The 15,555-nt window shown below is 37.8% G+C and overlaps 1 protein-coding gene across 3 annotated transcripts in view; it reads left to right on the top strand.

Moving 5' to 3' along the window:
* The window catches only part of UVRAG (UV radiation resistance associated), a 301,824-nt gene that overhangs the window by 18,098 nt on the left and 268,171 nt on the right, over positions 1-15,555 (top strand). For all 3 annotated transcript variants that reach the window (XM_040489399.1, XM_040489400.1, XM_040489398.1), the window contains exon 2: positions 13,007-13,124. In XM_040489399.1, coding sequence (XP_040345333.1) covers positions 13,007-13,124 — 118 coding nt within the window. The remainder of the gene's footprint in view (positions 1-13,006; positions 13,125-15,555) is intronic.

Here is a 15,555-nt window from a genome sequence, read left to right on the forward strand (position 1 = left end):
GTATGTGCTTCTCATTACAGTTCTGTGAAATACAGCCTGTCATTAGCTCCCCTTTACAGATGAGGAATGTGAAGCTTCTGAGAGCTTAAATACATTCCCTGGTGGCAGCACAGTGGGGCTCAAACCCGTCTGCCAAGTCTAGGCTATAATACAAAGGCAGCGTTTGGGATCATTGGACAAATACCCCACAATTTGATTTTGAATTGAAGCACACTCCCTTTGTTTTTTCAGGTTGATTTAATTGAACCCAGTTTGTACATGAGAGTCCTACAACTGTTAACCCTCGTGCTGTACAGACTGTTGCACAGGAGTCAGCCTTCGTGTTGTGGGGGGCTTACTCTGTCTGTCTACAGCTCTTGTGCCTGAGCATCTGTAAAAGTCTGCCTATATTATTTGCTCTTAAACACGTCAAAACTTCTTGGTGTAGAAATGCCAACAGAGCAGAGACCAGGGCTTTTAATTTCCTAAATTTATGTAGGAAAGATATTCAAAAGTATTTAGACTTCCGTTTTATTGTGTAGTTCCTGGCACATGATGGGTACTCAAGAAATGTTGAAATAGTTTGGTTTGTTAGGATACAGTTTATAGGAGAGAATTATGAAGATACGAGAATGTTTGTGAATGTTGAGAGTTTATTGGGACACACTGGGATGAAAGACGTAATAGAAAGTAGATCTGGAGCCTTTGGGTATATGTAGTAAAGCCTAATTGTGGTGGAAGGGTCTTATTAGGTGAAGGCAACCTGGGTTAGTTCTAGGGTAAAGAGGAGGAGGTGATGGGAAAGAAATAGAGGGAGTGAAAACAGGAAGTTTCTGGATTAGGATTACCAAATTCTAGTTTGCTATTCTTGCTAGGTTTCAAACATAGATTCTGCCAGGAATCACTTATGCTAATATTAATGCTTTTTAATGGCTTGCCCCTTCTTTAGGAATTATTTAGAGCTTACTATTTGTAAGAGAGCTCTTGTTTGCAGAAGAGGAAGTTGATACATGCGTAAGAGAAGGGAGCTGGTTTTTCATGGTAAGCACAGCCATAGTTTTAGGGCAGTGAATGAAGGATGTGGAAAAGAAGGAACATATGCCAGAGATACTGTGAAGAAAGAAAGAATTGATGGGCTGGTGGCTGATCAGAAATGGGGTGGGGGCATGGGATATCTGCAAGGCAAAGATGCCTCTGAGGTTTTGAAACACGGAGTCTGGGAAGCAAATACATATTGTACATGCATATAAATACATGTAGTCCAAGAGATCAGGCCTGGCTCCACATTTCGATTTTGGTATTTATTAACAATGTGAACATGGCTAAGTACCTTTACTAATGGCCCCAGTTTTATTTTATTTGTATTAAAAAAAAATTTTTTTTTACATTTATTTATTTTTGAGAGACAGACAGAGACAGTGCATGAGTAGGGGAAGGGTAGAGAGAGGGAGATATAGAATTAAAAGCAGGCTCCAGGCTCTGAGCTGCCAGCACAGAGCCTGACGTGGGGCTCGAACCCACGAACCATGAGATCATGACCTGAGCCAAAGTCAGATGCTTAACCAACTGAGCCACCCAGGTGCCCCTGTGGCCCCAGTTTTATTATCTGAAAAATGAATAAGATGGCTATATTAGTGCTTATTAAACTTAAAATGTACATAAAAATTACCTGGGGATCGTGTTAAAAGGTAGGTTCTGACTGGGTAGGTCTATAGTGGGACCTGAGGTTGTGTATTTCCAGCAAGTTCCCATGTGATCCTGAGTAGCAAAGGCTTAGGTGACCTTCAGGAGGGTTTCCAGTTTTGTAGTTTTGTAATTCTATTTACTGAATGTTGTCCTTTGGAAATCTGTTACATACTTGAGACCATAGCACCTTTATTTAGATAAATGAATTCTAAATCTGTCTCTTCACTTCAAATTAGAAATGCCTAAACCAATTCATCATCTTACACTGATAACCACATCCCTTTCTCAACATTCCTATTTCTGTTAATACTTTATATTTATAAAGTACTTTGTGATTTTTCAGAGAGCTTTTATATCCATTATTTCATTTGATCCTTAAAATAACCCACAGAGGTAGGCATGCAGGAAATATCTCCATTTTATGGGAGGGAAAACAAGCTCAGAGAGAGTAAGTGATTTGCCCATGAGTAAATGGTAGAACCACCCAGAGTTCGGGATTATTGACTCTAGTTTGAACTCTTACCAATATGTCACACTGCTTCTGGTAATGGCTATCACAGATATCTGTGCTTAAAGGTTGGTTGCCATTTCTGGTTTAAAAAAAAATTTTTTTTAATGTTTATTTACTTTTGAGAGACAGAGAGACAGAACACCAGCGGGGGAGGGGCAGAGAGAGCCGGAGACAGAATCTGAAGTAGGCTCCAGGCTCTGAGCTGTCAGCGCAGAGCCCGACGTGGGGCTCGAACCCATGAACTGCAAGATCATGACCTGAGCCAAAGTCGGATGCTTAACCGACTGAGCCACCCAGGCGCCCCTCTGTTTTTTTAAAAATGTAAATTTTGTTTTATTTTAAAAAGTGGATAATATATTCATATGGATCACAATTCAAAGGTATATAAGAGGGTGCTGTGAAGAGTTTCCGTATCACTCCGTGCCCCAAATACCCATTTTCCCTTCCCTGGGGCAAACAGTGTTATCAATTATATTGTGTGTACCTCCAGTATTTACGTAATTATATATTTTTTCCCTATGAAACACAGACGATAACATGTTAAACACACTGTATAAACTTTTGTGGGTTTTTTTTTTTTTAATTAATAGTCTGTCTTGTAGATTCTTCCATATCAGTGCTCATAGAGCTGCCACATAATTTATTTTTTCTGGCCACTTAGTATTCCACTAGAGGATATATCATAATTTAGCAGGTTCCCTATTGATGGACATTTAACGTATTTCCAGTTTTTTGCTAGTAACAAACAATAGTGTATTACATACATTATAATGGATATCTCTAAGTATACATTTTTTCACAAGTGAAGAAGTAGAGTTGCTGGATCAGAGAATATGTGCGTTTGTAATTTTGTAGATACTGCCAGATTGCCATCTTTAGAGGTTTTTGCCTGTTTTGCTCTTTTCAACCAAGTGCTTGTTTTGCTACTGCTTTGCCCCTGAATAGGTTATCAGACTTTCTGGTCTGTGCCAACTTTAGTGTAGTTTTAAGTTGCATTTCTCTTATGAGTGAGGTTGAGAATCTTTTCAGAAGTGTTTAAGTGCTGTTTGTCTTTTTCTGTGAATTATCTGTTAATATTTTTTGCTATTTTTTTTCTTTCTGTTGGGTTTTTGGATTTTTTTCTTATTGGTTTTTAGGAACTCTTTATGTTTTAGTGAAATTGGCTTGTTATGTGAATTAAAAATTTTTGGTTAGGTTGTTTTTTCCTTTGACTTTACATATGATAGTTTTGCCATGCATAATTAAAAAATTTTTTTATGTTTATTTATTTTTGAGAGACAGAGACAGAGCACGAGCAGGGGAGGGGCAGAGAGAGAGGGAGACACAGAATCCAAAGCAGGCTCCAAGCTCTGAGCTGTCAGCACAGAGCCCACTTGAACCCACGAACCGTGAGATCATGACCTGAGCCGAAGTTGGATGCTTAACCGACTGAGCCACCCAACCTCCCCTGCCATGCATAATTTAAAAACATTTTATGTAGTAAAATTTACTGATTTTTTTTAATGTTTATTTATTTTTGAGGGAGAGAGAGAGAGAGAGAGAGAGAGAGCACGCATATGAGTGGAGGAAGGGCAGAGAGAGGGGCACAGAGGACCTGAAGCAGGCTCTGTGCTGACATCAGAGAGCCCGACATGGGGCTTGAACTCATGAAACATGAGATCATGACCTGAGCCAAACTTGGACACTCAAGAGACTGAGCGCACCCAGGCACCGCCATATTTCCCTAAGGGCCTTTTGACTCCCTTATTTCCTTTGTTAATCTTGTCTTCATCCTTAACCATATCCATTGTCTAATTAGTCTCCCTGTTAAGCCCATTTTTGCTTTAGGTTCCTATGTGGTCTTATCCTTTCTATCTATTCCTATCAGTATTACTTTAAACCTTTTTTATTTTGGAAATTCCAGTGAATATTGAAATACGTATAGTGAAATGTGTGTTGTATATATCACTGTATATTGAAATGCGTATGTGTATGAGGGGATGAGTGATGAACTCCCAGGTACCCATTACCTAACTTCAAGAACTGTCACGTCCGGGCAGATCTTGTTTTATTATATGCATACCTAGTCTCTCTCTCACCCCAATTATATTGAAGCAAATTATGGGCACGCTATTATTTTAACACTTGGACCACTGACAGCTGTATTCTGTCTTCCAATTTTTATCTTCTAGGTAATTCTGTGTCTTCCTTCTTTGGTCTTACATGTCTAGAATAACAGTTCTGTAATACATGCTCATTGACAGTGTACTGCTGGATAGTTTTACCTCAGATTGGGTTTTTTGTGTGCACAAACTCCAGTTCTTTCTTTAGTGGGTTTACATACTCTGAAATTAGGGAATGCCATGTTTGTCTCCCCACATTTCTTGGCATGGTCTGGGAGGGAAATACCAGCAAGATAAAATAGAAGAAAGAAGGGAACAAGAGAGGAAGGATGAGAGATATGTGCAGAGAACAGTGCTAGACCTGTCACTACGAAGGCTTGTTTCCCAGAGGGAAACATGGAGGAAAAAGGGCAAGTTTAGACCTTCCACCGAGATTGGGGATGGATCGGGTGGAGATTAAACACCCAGAGCCAAAATGTATAAGAAATGTAGAAAGTTCAGAGATATATTTTGTCTTTTCCTGTGAAGAAGCCTGTATTATAATTTAGTAGTGCTTACCAAATGACTGAATTACATTCTAGAACTGAGTGAGAGCAGAGTGGAATCAGAATAAAGGCTTTATTCCAAGGTTGTGTGATGTGCGTCAGAGAGAGCTCTCAGGGATAGGAGCTATAATGTATTATATGAGAGATTAGAATTGGTGGGTTGTTTGTTCAAATCTGTAACATTGGCTGTTGGTGCTACTTGCTTGTAGGCAGTAGCACCAAGCACTAGTTTTAAAGAAAGCATTTTTGGGTTCTTTCAAAACTTTTCACAGGGAGTCTTTCAGATGGGATCAAAAGATTAGAAAGAATAGGTGACTGAGAGTGCTATAATATAGAAGGAGCTTTTGTATTTTTTAAAAAGACTGATCTACTTTATCAAGCTTAAGTTCTGAATTCAGTAATTCAACATTTTTACCCTCTGTGGGAATGTGGAAAACTAATCTTCTCCCAGGTTTGCTTTTGTTGTCCCTCAAAAAAGTGCACCAAAATAGTGGTAACCTGAGTTTACTGGAAACAACCTGGGCCTTATTCCTCCATGGCATTTAGCCTCTTCCTAGGCCAAGAATAAATGCCTGACCTGAAAAAAGAGATGAATTGAGGATAGGAAAGGGGGCAGCTGTCCAGAACAAGTTTGACTACATTTCTAAACCAGATGCTCCTTAAAAATATTATCTCATAGTGTCTGTGATTATCAACATGAGAGGTTAGCAAACTGGCCAGTAGTCACTGGCTTTTGTAACTGAGGAGACTAAGAGAGGTTACCATGGTTAAGAGATTGTAAACAAACAAACAAGAACATGAAGAGAATCGATATGCCATGAAAAAGTTAAAATAATTTTTTCTCTGTCTCTTTATAGAATAAGTTGGCACCCCTTGATCTGTATCATTCAGGGTATATAGTAATATTTCTTCATGCAAACATTTAAAATTTCATGTTCTTTTGTGTTCCATATTAGCACTTCTTAAAAAATGGATACATAGTTTTCCATTGTATGAATGTACCACAATTTAAGAGTGATTATTAAATTTTTGCTTTTAGAGCCAATATCAGAATAAGCATATTTGCATGCATTTTTTGACTTGTGGAATTGCTTAGTCAAATATTACATACAGTTTAAAATTTAGTAATTATGGCTAAATTGCCCTCCAAGTTGAACCAGTTTATATTTCCTCTAGCATAATTTTCCTTACTTTTATCAACTGTGACAAAGACTAAATAGGTTATTTAATCAGATAGATCTCTTCATTTTCTATTGCTAGGTAAGAAGAAAAATTTAGTGGCATAAAGCAACATCATCATTTATTTTGCTTGTAATTCAGCAGTTTGCTTTGGTCATGGTGGGAACAGCTTGACTCTACCTGATGTCATTTCTGGTGGCTCAAAGGCTGGGGGCTGACATGGCCACTTACAAGTCTGGCTATAGCTGGGATCTCACTCAAGGCTGTGGAGAAGAACTACGAAGTCCTTTTCACATAGCTGCTTGCTGTCCTTGCATTCGGGTGACTGGGTTCTAAGAAAGAGGATTCTAAGAGAACTAGATGATTTTATGATTTGGCCTCAGAAGTCATGCAGTCTAATTTCTGCCATAGTCGCAGGCCTTCCCACGTGGAAGGGGGAGGGAACGTAGGTCCCATTTTTTAATGGAGGGGTGGCAATATCACATTGTAACAGAGCATGCGGAATGTGATGTATTGGTACAACCATTGTTTGCAAACTGTTTGGAAACTAGTCTGCCATAAGGTGGAGTGATTGTTGTGCATATCTTACTTATGAGTGTAATTACACATCTCTTCATATGTTTATTGACCATTTCCATGTCTTTTTCTGTGGTCTGCCTTTTTATGTCCTTGGCCCCCTTTTCTATTGGGCTATAGATTATTGATTATATTATTGCTTTATAAAAGCTCTTGTAGATTAAGCAAATTAGACTCAAAATTTGTTTTGAAGATATCTCTTTAGAAGTCATAAAAGGTGTGTATGGGATGGTTATTTAGTTTGGTGATGTTCGGGACGCGTGGGGTGGCTATAATTTAAGAACCATAGTACTTTTGTTTTTGAAGCAAGGGTTACAGACAGGGAAGGAAGGGTGAATGGGAGCCATGTCCTCCTCCTGTTGGCCATCAGCCTCCCTGAGTCACTTTACGGCAGTGATGAGGAACAAGATCAAAGACACATTAGTTCTCTTTGGTCATTATTATACCTCAGAAGTCAGAACATTTTAGATGCCTGCAAGGAATGGCGAAACTTGGGAGGAATATAGCACCCCAGTGACCTATTTCACTACTGAAAATTGCTTTGGATTTCTCTTCGTTCTGGGGTGTGATTTGACTGTTTTTAAAGCTGTGCTGTTGCCCATGGTGAGGTTCAAAATTGTATCAACAAAAATGGATTGACCTGCCAGCAATGATTATTTTCTAAAACATGGGGATGGTTAACAAAATGAGACATTTCTTTGTAACTTGCCGCTAAATTAGAATGTTACTCTTTATCTATTATGGGGTAAATTCTAAATAAAAAAATCACAGTATAAATCTCCCTAGTTGTAATCTTTGACCGTTTTATAGGGTCTGGGCTCGTGGTTGTCATTGTAGTTCTCATTTTAGGGATGGTTTGATCCAGAGACTTCAATTGTCGGCAGGACCTGAATCGCACGTGTCTTATTTTGCTCTCTTCCTTGTTGGTTTCATTCTTCAGTTTCACTGTGATGGAAAGACAGCTGCCAGCATCTCTAACCCTATATTCTTCCAGATTCAGGGCCAGTGAGGGGACCCCCCCCCCCCAAAAAAAAACCTCTCAAAAATTTAATATAATTTCTGAGTCTTTCAGTGGTCCTGAGTCATATGTTATGGTCAGGGGGATGAAATGTGCTGATTGGCATGATCTGAGTCATCATGTGAATATCCTTGAAGTTGGAAGAGAGTTAATTCTACAGGAAGGATATAGATAGTAGGAGAGAGTGGTTCTGTAAAGGAAAATCTGCACTTTTATTTGGCCTTGTTTTAATCAAATAGGTGCTGAGCATGACAAAACAAGCAAAAACAAAACAAAACAAAAAACCCTTTCTTTAGACTACTGTTAGGTTTTGAAGCAGTTTTCTAAAGGCGTTAGTAGTATTAACAAGAGAAACAACCATTATAGGTTCTTTAGAGGCACCAGTTACAGTCATGACTAATGAGTAATTCTTCTTATTCTTTTTTTTTTTTTTTAAACTATAAAGCAAACATTTCAAATCTACAATACATGCCACTTAGGAATTTATATCTGAAAGATTTGTTAAAATGTTAAGGGATTTGGGGCAATACTGGTCTTTTCCTCACCACCAGCATCTCAGATAGTAGAGTTGTGCTCCAGTTATATCTATCAATCCTCGAGATCAAAGCTGAATAGATTTTGGGGCGCCTGGGTGGCGCAGTCGGTTAAGCGTCCGACTTCAGCCAGGTCACGATCTCGCGGTCCGTGGGTTCGAGCCCCGCGTCAGGCTATGGGCTGATGGCTCGGAGCCTGGAGCCTGTTTCCGATTCTGTGTCTCCCTCTCTCTCTGCCCCTCCCCCGTTCATGCTCTGTCTCTCTCTGTCCCAAAAATAAATAAACGTTGAAAAAAAAATTCAAAAAAAAAAAAAGCTGAATAGATTTTAATTTATATGTTAGTGAATGTTTTCAATGTCTGTACAGGATGTTTTAGAGATTGAGTTTCAAAGATTTTAAGCCATGTTACTTCCAGTTTAAAGATTAAAATCTGTTCAGCTTTAGTTTTAGAAGTGGATGTTTTTAGAGCACAACTTTGTTGCCAACCTACTGCTGAAGAATGATACGCAAAGTGTTTTATAACCATGAAGGCATAGAACATTTGACAAAGTTTAAGGAGATTGCTGATAAAGAAAACTGCATAGGATGTTACCATAAAGAATAATTCAAAAGTCTGTGTAAATTTTAATTACTCAGAATATTTATATTTTCCTGAGATGCTTGAGATAATTTAGATCATAAGACGGATTTGATTTTTAACTGTCTTTAGGTGGGCCATTTGAAGAGAAAGTCTGATGTTTAATTCTATTTAGCCAAGCTCAAAAGGAGTGTATTTATGCTTATTGGTGCCACCAGGCCATGAACTACCAGTAGGCTGTAAAGTCTAGAGCAATTGAATGTAGGTGAGTCTTGAGGATTTGCTGTAGTAGAATCACTGCTAAGGCTTTACCCCACTTTCAGTTCTTAGTTCTGTATTTTCTCACTGTCTGGTGGGTGGGTGTCAGGATCTAAGGTTTCCAGGCCACTGAGGACTATTGCAAGGCCTGTGCCATACCAAGACATTCTTCACTGGGTTAATTCACTGGAGAATTAGGAATTCAATCAAAAAACACTGTGTGCCTGCTGTTTGCTAGGTAGTCATCTAGATGCTGGAGATACAACTATAAATAAAATAGTCTTTTCCTCTTAGAATTTATATTATTGTTGGGGAAGATAGACAAATATCTGGAACTAACCCTATTTCTACGTTTTGCAAGTATAGCTCTTATGGGGGAACTGAGGGCAAGAAAGGATCCTTTAAGTCACTCTGATTTTTTCAATACTTTAATACAATATTGGGTCATAGGGTAATAGTTTGGGTGAAGGTAGATGATATATCCTAAAACTTGTGGTAATTTTTGGTATTGCTATTATACTTTGGACTAAGTTTAGTTGGGTTTAAACTTTTTCTTACTTATTTCTTGAGTATGTAAGACGCTTATATGGTACAGAAGTCAAAACTATGTAAACAAGTATCAGGGAAGTCTTGCTTTTATCTGTATTCTCTTCAGCTTGCTCTCACCCCCATAGGTAATCATTTTTATGAGTTTCTGGCTTAACCTTCCAGTGTTTCATTTAAACTGCATGAAGTCTTAGGGGGAGGAGAGGAAGACAGAAGGGGGGTGGGGACTAAAGGGAGGAGGTGAGTGGTGGGAATGGAGAAGAGCTCCACTTACATAGTGCTTGTGAATGTTGTCTTACTGGTGGTCTTTTTGTCCTAATACCCACCTCCTAACTCTGAAAAAGGCAATAGCTTAAAAAAAAAACCACTTTATTTTGGACTAATTTTAAATTTATAGAAAAGTTGCAAAAATAATACAGAGAATTGCCTTCATTCAGTTTCCCTTAATGTTAACATTAGGGGAATAATAAGCAGTTTTATGATAAAATTGGAATGAATGTCATTAAAGAGGAAGCCAAGACAAAGGGCATAAGAGGGTTCATGTGTACATTTACTACCTTTTCACCAAGATGACATCAATATTTTACTCATAAATGGTTAATTTCCTTTGTCCTAGCTACTGGGAGCATCTTGTAGTTTAATCATGGTGTAATAAGAATACTTACCTACTGCTTTTGAAATAAATAAAATAAGGGAAAAGGTAAAAAGTTGTACAACCCAAAGTCAGTGCTTTATAGTTGGTTAATTTGTGGAAGAATTTTTGTTGTTGTTGTTGTAAATCTTCTTATAAAATGCTGCAATGGAGTCAGTTCTGTTTTATCTGTGTGAGTGGAGGGAAGCTTGGAAACAACACTGATACCTTGGGTGAATGTTTGTAGACTCCATTACTGATTTTAGAATCTAGAGCTTGGAGTCAGAAGGTGTCTTGAAGCTGGTTTTGCCAACTTCCTAGATAGTAGAAAGATCTCTTCACCAATATCTATGTATCCACTGTAGATTCAGTCTCTGTCCAAGCCTTGCACATTGCTTTGTAAAGCAGTCTGTTCCGTTATTATTATTTTGTCATAAAATTATTCTCTTGAGTTGAAGGATAGATCATTGCTTGCTCTGTCCCCTATAGCAATAGGGGAGTGTAAAGACCAAGTTGTATCAGTTATAATTATAAATACACACACACGCACATGTGTGTATGTGTGTGCATGTGTGTGTATATATATATATATATATATATATATATACACACACACACATATATAGGAGATAGTGTATGGTATATACCTATGTATATAGGTATAACCGCTTTGCTTTCCTCTGCCTTCTTTCCTTCCTTCTTTTGAGATATCCTGCTCATTTATTATTTACTGTTTATATTTGGTTTTGTAGGAATGTTGGGATAAAGAGATGAATCACAATAATGAGTAAAACCTAACCTCATGGGGTTGTTATGAGGGTTAAATAAGATCATATGTATGAAGTGTTTAGCACAGTGCATGGCACATGGTAAGCATTTAATAAGTGCTGATAGTGTAGTGATGGTAATTGTCTCTGTCATCAAGTCTTTTCCTCCTAGATTAATAGGGAAGATAACTAACCAATGACTTTTAAGACTAGATTGAATGATATAAGTGCTCTAGGAGAGAAGCAGCAAAGTTCTTATTTATTCAAATAAAGGAGCAACTAATTTCAGTTAGAGACTCAGGAAGGAGGAATCTTTTCTCCTAAACTTTGAAGTAGAAATGGGATCTCCTTTAAGAAAATGGATTTTAGATCGACGGGGCTAGAATTAACAAAAGCCTGGAGCTAGGAACGTGTATTATCTTTTTCATGGGATCTTAAGCATTCATGTGTGACTGAGGGGTTGGCTATGTGGAAGATCTAGTCTAAAATAAGGATAGGATGTGGAGAGGTCAGATTGTATAGGGCTTTGAAAGCAATATGGAAAGTTTGTACTTCATTCTAGAGACTTTGGGTAATATTTTCAGGTCTTCGAACAGAAGATCAAGATCGCAGTCTTACAGCAAAATAGATGTGGTTATTGTATATAGGTAATTAGTGGTTCCTGTTAATTTAAAATCTTGAGTGAGAGGGCTAATAAAAAAATATATAGGAGGAGATAGTTGCTGTAATCCAGGGTATGAAATGGAAACCATTGGCAGATTGTAGAAAAATGAGTCTTTTAGAGTAAGCCCTAGGAAATTTTCATAAATATATTTGGGGCTTTTCATACTTAGAGGATTAAACCAATTTATTAGACAATAACCTTCCCTATTAAAGAATCTTAATCGCTAGATTGGGAGAAAAGATTAGGTTGGTATGTGCATGGAAAGAAAGAACTGCACTTTTCTGGCTGGCTGCACATGTAATTGAAGATGGTCTTACCTTAGTAGATTGGGCTGTCTTTCAGCCTGAAGGGAGAGCTGTAAGCATTTTTTAAAACTGAGCACTTGGGGCGCCTGGGTAGCTCAGTCGGTTAAGTGTCTGACAGCTCAGGTCATGATCTCACGGTTTGTGAGTTCGAGCCCCGCATCGGACTCTCTGCTAACAGCTCAGAGCCTGGTGCCTGCTTCAGATTCTGTGTCTCCCCCTTTCTCTGCCCCTCCTTTGCTCATGCTCTGTGTCTCTCTGTCTCTCAATAATAAATAAATGTTAAAAAAAAAGTTAAAAAACAAAACTGAGCACTTGATTTCTGTTTTTAAGTCTGAAAATAATTATCTGACAGAGGGAACTAGCCTTTGGGAATGAATCTGATGGGCACAGACTTGAGCACTGCCAACATCTTCTCTTTTTGGTATGCTATTACTTGGCTGTCTGTTAACTTCCAGTTTTGTTGATTTCTACCGTTGCTTATGGAGCATTTGCCTTTTCAACACTTGGGGCTCCAAATGATTTGTGCATCTTAGTTGGAGAAGTTGTTGGGCAGGAGGCCTGATCAGGAAAGAGATTGGGTGGCTGTTGGTCAGGTGAGGATTTAATTTCAGCTCACAACAGTTGGGTTATTGGCTGGCTGGAGTGACCAGTGAGTTGTGTTTTGGCTAAGCATCTTTTCCTGGTCGTACAGATGATCTGGCATCTAGACTGAACAAGCAGCTGGGGTATATGTATGTAAAAACTGCTTGTCTGTTGGTATGAGACGGACTTGCATGTCTCCGGTATCCTTCCGAAGGGAAGAAAACAAATTACTACTTGGTTTATGTTCCAGGAAATACTAAGGCTCTTTACAGGTAAATAGCACTTATATAACATTTATGCTTTTTGAAAATATTTTATATCTGTTGTCACTTCATGCTCACAACAACCCCATAAAGGAGATGGGGCAGGTATAATTCCTATTTGACAGAGTGGATACTAAATCATAAATAAGAGACTGGGTTAAGGTTGCTGGGTTAACAAATAAATGGGATAGCTTAACTGTATTTCATTTTTGGATTGTAACTTTCAGAAAGTTTTATGAGGAAAAAGCTGAACATGTCCCTCTTTTTTGTTGTTAATTTTTAGCGGCGTCTTAGACACCTTCGGAACATTGCTGCCCGGAATATTGTTAATAGAAATGGCCATCAGCTCCTTGACACCTACTTCACACTTCACTTGTGTAATACCGAAAAGATATACAAAGGTAAGAGAATCTGTGGACTTGCCTACAGATTGTTACATCTCATTTTTATTCTTTCGTAATACAAGTGAGTAACAGTGCCCTCGCTTTGCTGTTATTGCTTATTGGGAAGCAAAATTGTCATACTGTCTGAAAATATTTAATGAGCAGTAGTTACATATATCATATATAAAAGAAACAGGGCTTTTGGATAGTTCTTAAATTGATAAATTTATCATTTATTTATGCATGTTAGCTATTAATGTTTTTATTCTAGTTGGTATCATTAAAATATACTATATGAGTCCAGCATACAATACTAATTTTGTTTTCTTTAAAATATAATTGTTGAAATATTATGGTAAAATTAGGACCAGTTTATGTCTTCTCGTATCGGTAATTCCTTGTGTATATATGGCGTCATTCTTAGAAGAATGCCATGGTTTCCTTGAATTCATTTGTACCTATTGTACTGTGGACTGCTCCATAAGTGACAATTCTGAGAGTAGACCAAATATTTGATTCAAAATCACAAGCACCTTTTGAATACATATTGGACGAAAGGTACTTGGATATAATCCATTGACCTATGTTGGATGGTAGAAGAGAACAAGCATGGTGTATGACAGGAATATTGGATTAGGATTGAAATACATGCATAGTAGGTCTAGCTCAGCCATTGACTAGCTGTGTGACATTGGACAAAGATCATGTCTTCTTGAACCGCACTTTTCCCATTTGTAAAGTGGAGATGATGCCTTATGAAATTGGCAAGACAGATATTTGTGAGGAACAACTGAGATAAGGTGATAACACTTGGTAAGATGTGATTGAAGGTCTATTTATATTAACAAAAAGTGGCGTTATTTTAATTAGAGGTACTAAAGGCTTATTTGAATTTTGTCCTCTGGCAAAGAAAGATGAAAAATTCAAACAATGTCTTATCTTTTTGGTTTTAATTACTTTTAAAAACCATTATTAAAACAGTAGTCATTTAACACCTTTTTTTGTTTTTTTTTTTTAAATTGCAATACCAGTATATGCTCATTAGGAGATTCAGTCAGGAATTATATAGGGTAGCACAACGCAAATAGCGTTAAAATAATTTTTAAGGGTGAGGAAAAAAGACTCTAAATTCTGCCCTTGTCATATAATTTTTCATTCTTACTTTTCATTGTAAATATTGCATTTCTAAAAAACAGTTATATTAATCTGAAGATTAATGCTAGCTACAATAACAAATACCACAAATCTCAGTGGCATAACATAATACATTTCTTACACTAAGTCCAATGCAGGTGTTCTTTATCAGGCAGGGTATTGGCAGTTGTCCTCTAAGTGGTGACTCAGGTATCCAGGCTTCTTCTGTTTTGGAATGCTGCTATCATCAATACATGACTTGGGGCATGGCAAGAGAGGAGGATCATTTGAGGGAGATTTTTATAACAGAAATGGCCCCCATAAATTCCATCACATTCCATTGGTCATAAATCAGTAGTGTAGTCCTTTTTAGATGAAGAAAGGACTGGGATATGTTGTCTTCCTATGTGTCCAGAAGGAAAAGGGAACAGTTTGGTTATTATTTGTCCTAGGGGTATAAGCATTTTTTCAGACCTTAATACATTTGGTCTCCTGCTCACTAATTGGTTTTATCATTAGCAATATATGACAATGCCAGAGCGTTTAAAATTTTTGATATGTTTCTTTATAATTAGTCCTTGATTATCTTCATAAAATTTATATGTTCTTGGTCCAGTGTTCTCTTTGATAATAGTAATTCACATAGTACTTAGCACATTTTAGGTATTTGGTGATTTGTAATGTTAACAATTGTAGTAGTTTTTTTTTTTTTTTTTTAAACGTTTGTTTATTATTGAGAGACAGAGAGACACAGAACATGAGCAGGGGAGGGGCCGAGAGATGGAGAGACAAAGAATCCGAAGCAGGCTCCAGGCTCTGAGCTGTCAACACAGAGCCCGATGCGGGGCTCGAACCCACAAACTGTGAGATCATGACCTGAGCCGAAGTTGGATGCTTAACCAACTGAGCCACCCAGGCACCCCGACCTGCCTTTTCTCCCTCTTTCAATAACCCTTTTGAATGAAGTCTCTTTACCAATGTCCAGAATTATTTTTCACAATGATAAAGAAACAAAAATCCCTTGGGTCATTTTTGACTCTTTGCCCTAAAACTACACAAATCCATCAGCAGATAGCCATTGGCTCTGCCTTAATTTTAGCACCAGAGTGGAGCCCACTCCCTCCATTCTCCCCAGCCACCTTTGTCCAGACGTCTCCATCTGTCACTGGGATTATTGCCTTAACTTTCTAATGGTCCTCGCTGATTCTATCTTTTCTTCCCTAAAGTCACACAAAAGACGAAGAGAATTTTATTTTATTTATTTAAAGTTTTTAAATGTTTATTTATTTTTGAAGGAGAGAGAGACAGAGCATGA

Source organism: Herpailurus yagouaroundi, unplaced genomic scaffold (genome assembly GCF_014898765.1).
Source record: "Herpailurus yagouaroundi ecotype Mexico unplaced genomic scaffold, PumYag 180, whole genome shotgun sequence".
NCBI classification, from domain to species: Eukaryota; Metazoa; Chordata; class Mammalia; order Carnivora; family Felidae; genus Herpailurus; species Herpailurus yagouaroundi.